The sequence below is a fragment of the Nelumbo lutea genome, chromosome 2 (genome assembly GCF_056320005.1).
Source record: "Nelumbo lutea isolate HS-2025 chromosome 2, American lotus-T2T, whole genome shotgun sequence".
NCBI classification, from domain to species: domain Eukaryota; kingdom Viridiplantae; phylum Streptophyta; class Magnoliopsida; order Proteales; family Nelumbonaceae; genus Nelumbo; species Nelumbo lutea.
Genome location: NC_142685.1, coordinates 61,885,539 through 61,890,191, shown reverse-complemented (window position 1 = coordinate 61,890,191; position 4,653 = coordinate 61,885,539). Strand labels below are relative to the sequence as shown.

The 4,653-nt window shown below is 37.3% G+C and overlaps 1 protein-coding gene across 3 annotated transcripts; it reads left to right on the top strand.

Moving 5' to 3' along the window:
* The first annotated feature begins 1,291 nt into the window (after window positions 1-1,291).
* Window positions 1,292-3,365, top strand: LOC148871108 (uncharacterized). 3 transcript variants are annotated; one of them, XR_016107132.1, is made up of 5 exons: window positions 1,292-2,127; window positions 2,451-2,561; window positions 2,704-2,784; window positions 2,881-3,122; window positions 3,316-3,365. XR_016107132.1 is itself a non-coding variant. In XM_088969316.1 (4 exons), exons 1-4 carry the CDS (start codon window positions 1,870-1,872, stop codon window positions 2,953-2,955), a joined length of 525 nt encoding a protein of 174 aa, XP_088825442.1. In that variant the 5' UTR covers window positions 1,292-1,869; the 3' UTR covers window positions 2,956-3,249. The 3 variants fall into 3 exon arrangements, 1 of the variants encoding a protein (XP_088825442.1); XR_016107133.1 differs by having other exon boundaries at window positions 3,309-3,365; XM_088969316.1 differs by lacking the exon at window positions 3,316-3,365 and having other exon boundaries at window positions 2,881-3,249.
* The last annotated feature ends 1,288 nt before the right edge of the window (window positions 3,366-4,653 follow it).

Genomic DNA, 4,653 nt, shown 5'->3' with positions numbered 1-4,653 from the left:
GTTCAGATTGATGCCTCACAGAGTGCACCTCACATGCATATTTCAGCATGCACTGTGATTATCTGTTGTGTGTTTGTCATAGAAAGACATGGATGGGATGGGCTATGGGGCGCAGATGTGAATTCCTCCACTCCATTACCAAAGAGTTCACATCTATGCCCCACAACACATCCCAGCCGTGCATTAATCGGTAACATCTCCCATTTTGTTGTTAGAAGATGTTCCCGATACGCGATTGGGATGGTGCAGATGTGAATTCCACTACCAAAAGCCATTCAAGTTGGAACTTTAAAGTATTTCCTGGTTCAGGTCTGCATGTGGTACAACGAATGACCCATAGAACGGCTTGATGAGGAGCTGTCTCATATATTTTAACCAATTAGTCTAATGCTTCCTGTGTGGAGTGAATTGGCTTGATGAGGGCACTATCAGTACTGTTGCCAAGTCATAGCTAGATTCTAGCTTTAATTCCTCCCTACAGCATGTGTTTCTAAATGGGTTGTGGCTACAAAGCAGAGCCTTTTGCTTGGTTAGTCTAAGAGCTTTGGACCATGTCTTTCATGGAAGTGGGAACTTAAAATAAACACCAAAATGTTCCATCACTCAGAGAAAAAGAAAGAAAAGCCATGCAGCATGGGCCCAAGACCAAGAAGATATCGATGCAAAGTAGCGTTCAAACTTGATTCAACCCTGTCGACTGCCTAACAAATGAAGGTGACCTAACCGCAGTTGGACGTTCTTTCTTATTATTCTAATGTGGCGTTGGTAATTAATAAAAGCTGAGCTCTCATCATCAGAAAAGAAGAGCCGCTGTTGGAATAATACGTTTAACTACTAACAAGAGAATCTGTAGGCCAGGAGCCCATTTTTGCACGCGCAGTGACGCAAATGCAACGTGGTTGTTGGATGGTCCTACCAACATCAATCTTGTTAGCTGATCTCAGCCGTTGGATTTACACATAGCTTTTTTATATTTGATCATGTTGGGTGCTCCACTGGCCCCCACAGAGAAAGAAAAAGGAGAAAAAGGTAAAAGCAGAAGCAGAAACCCATTAACTACTTAATGATAATTAATACACAAAACCAATTCTTAACCAAAAGGAGAAAAAGGTCTTTCATTGAAGCCCATCTTGGAAAGCTAACCATATTTGTTGAAAGTTAGCTCTGTACTGTCTTGTCTGGTTGTCTCTTAATCTGTCTTGGCCCCCACGGTTTTTATTTTTGTGTAGGTAAGCCCTTATTGTCTACTCCATGCAAGCCTTCTACCCTAAGCACACCCACCCCTCTTCATGGAAAAATGAAACTTTCAACAAAAAATTATCACACCCATAATAAAATGTACAGAAGATCAATCAAAGAAAAACCAAATTAGGAAAATTGTTCATCGAGAGAGGCTCAATGTAGATCCGAAAGCAGCTTACCAATTGTTTTTATGAAATAAAGCTAAAGGAAATTAGTTTGGAAAGAATCCTTACTGATATCAAGTGATATATCTAGACTTTTTATCTTGAAAGCAAAAAAGGAAAATCCGGGTTGTTTATCTAGTGGGTTTCTGTGTAATGATAAATAGAGGAATTGGGTTACTGAGATGAGAAGAAGTCTTTATTCCCCAAAGTTGAAATCTTCTCCATCTTTATCATTATAAAGCAGTGGCACTCTGGTCATTTCAGCTCATGCTTTTGAAAATTTCGCAATAAAGAAAGCTGGTTGCTTTGAGACCTTTAAAGCCGGCCTTGTTTATAAGCACCAGCAGCGGAGAAGGAGAACAATCATTTTAAAGCAAAAGCAGACCAGAAGGAAAGAGAAGATAGAAGGAATCCCAGAGAGAGAGAGAGAAAGAGAGAGAGAAGGGCCTCTGTAGAGGCAGAGATGCAAACCCAGAAGCAGACATGGGAGCAGCAGCACCACCAGCCACAGGTGCAAGGAGTCAAGAACTCGGAGAACATCAGCCATAACGAGAGCCAGAGAAAGGATGACAAGGAAGAAGAGATGTCAAGATCGGCTCTTACTTCGTTCCGAGAAAAGGAAGAAGAAATCGAGAGGAAGAAGATGGAGGTGAGGGAGAAGGTTCAGGCTCAGCTGGGTCGTGTGGAAGAAGAATCAAAGCGTTTGGCAGAGATTAGACAAGTAAGTCGAAGGTTAAACCCACATACCCATGTTGCTATCTGCATGAAAATTTTGAACACTTCTGTAACCAGAGCCACAAGATTCCACCATCAGTAGCTTAATTCCAATTCTGTACTTCTAATCAGAGAGAGAAACAACTATTTTGAAGAAATTAAGCTCAATACCACTTGATCTGTGCCTAAATTCTAAAATTTGCAGTGCTTTTAGCTTTTATCTAAATATCCATGCAAACAATAGATATTTAAAATTCCTGTTTAATATCTACTTTTAAGCTGTTGGCGATCAAATATATTGAATTCTTTGTTCATGAAAATACCCACCAGGAACTTGAAGCTCTGGCTGATCCAATGAAGAAGGAAATTGGTTTATTACGTAAGAAGATTGATGGAGTGAACCGGGAGTTGAAGCCACTGGGACAGAGCTGTCAAAAGAAGGTCAAAAATTCATCATAGCCATCATAAGTAGTTATTAATTTCACAGCTCAGAAGCTTTACCTTTCTTCATGAGTATCTTCAGTGTGATAATTAGAAGTAACAGGATTAATTGCATTAAATGTGGGGTTTTGATTGGTGACAGGAGAAGGAATACAAAGAAGCCCTTGAAGCTTTAAATGAAAAGAACAGAGAAAAAGCTCAACTAATCACCAAATTAATGGAGGTCAGTATACATATGCAGTTGATTTCTTTCTGATATTAATTTTGCATTTTTTCCCCTCTCCTGTTCATTTTTCCCATTTGGAAATCTCCTGAGCAGCTAGTAAGCGAGAGCGAGAAACTGCGGATGAAGAAGCTGGAGGAACTGAGCAAGAACATAGATTCTCTGCGCTGAATTACTGATAACTGATCAATGTTTATTATGGGTTAGACTGGTGTGGAGTAGTTAAGATGACTTTTCACCTTGGTTTATTGCATGATTCTATTACTGAATTTCTTCATTTGCTTTCCATGAGGGGTTCTGGTGATTTAGGAAGGAAATTCCCTCTAATGTCTAAACAGGTTTGTAAACGAATTTGTCTTTTGAACTTCCAAAACTTCTTAACCTCATTCTTGTACTCTACCATAGGATAATTCTGTCTCTGTTTTCATACCGTTTGATATATGGTGTAATTAGAAAATTCTGTCCTGCTGTGGTACATGTGCTATTTGTTTGGGTGCTTCATTGATGGGATACACTCATTAAAGTTTACAGGTTGAAGGTTTAATGATATAGATGCCGTTTTGGAGCTATTCCTTGATCAAGAGTGTTGGCCAAACTATCTTGATTGATTGCAGTCCACTTGCAGAAAAATATATCTGCTGTGATCAATGAGAAAGTGAATGGAGTGGGAGAAATTTCATCTCTAATCATTCAGGAAAAGCTTTTCATTTTCTGTAGTCGATGAAATTTCAGAGGAATCTTGGGGTCAATGGATGTGGAAGAATAAACTTTCAATATAAAGTACCAATTCAATTAAAAAAAATAAAACAGATGATTCTGTTTTGTAATTGATCCGCATGCAATTTTTTTTTTCTTTTTACAGAAGAATTAACCTCAAATTGTTAATTTGACAGAAGCTGTTCTTACTCAGCAGCTTAGGAATATCATCCATGTGCAACTGCTTGTGAGTTGAAGAACAATTTGGGTTTACTTCTTTCTGTATGAAAAACAATAAAAACATAGTTCATGAATTGAAATGCAACAAAAAAAAAAAAGAAGGGGAAAAGAGAATTAAAGCATATAAACATTCATAGCATCAGAAAAACAAGAATGGAATGATCCACAAATCCAGCTTGCACAGTGAATTAATATGTTGTAAATTTATGTCATAATAAAATCTCCTAGTTTTGAATCCTTTGTGGTTTAAAGGTCCAAAAATGATTTTTTTTTTATACAATCATAACATGAGTTTCAATCTTTCTTCATTGTTGATTGTTTCATGCTTTGAAAGTATACAAATAATATTATTTATTTATTTATTTGAGGGGTCATCTCAATGCTCTTTGGTATGACCTCATCATTATGGTTGTGTTTGTTTGCAGTTTTTCATCCATATTTTTGTAACTATGATTTGCAATCCTATCTGATATAAAAATGTATACCTTTTTGTTTCATTTGCATTTATTGACCGTGCAAATTTTATATTTCAAAAACTGATGCAAAATTTGAACCACCTTCCACCTACCTCATTTCTCCCTAATATGGAGGGGGAATTGCGTCATAACCATGTCATTTGGCTTCTATTTTGCTTCTCACAAACAAATAAGAGAAACTCAAATCTGAAGTAACAGTAAACCAGAATTTACTAAGCACATTTGCACTCCCATATATTTTTGCAAACAAATCGAGCCTATATATAGAAAAAATTTTGGGTAGTATAGAGACAAAAGGAGAATTTGCAAATGGAATTTATGGGTGTCCAGTGAAGGAATTGAAGATTGGCTAATATTGCCAATCATCTATCAGATGGTGATGCAAATAAGCCTACAACAGGACCCTTTCTTAGCTCAACTAGAAATTCTGCTTTAAATAAAATAAGGAAATCCCTTT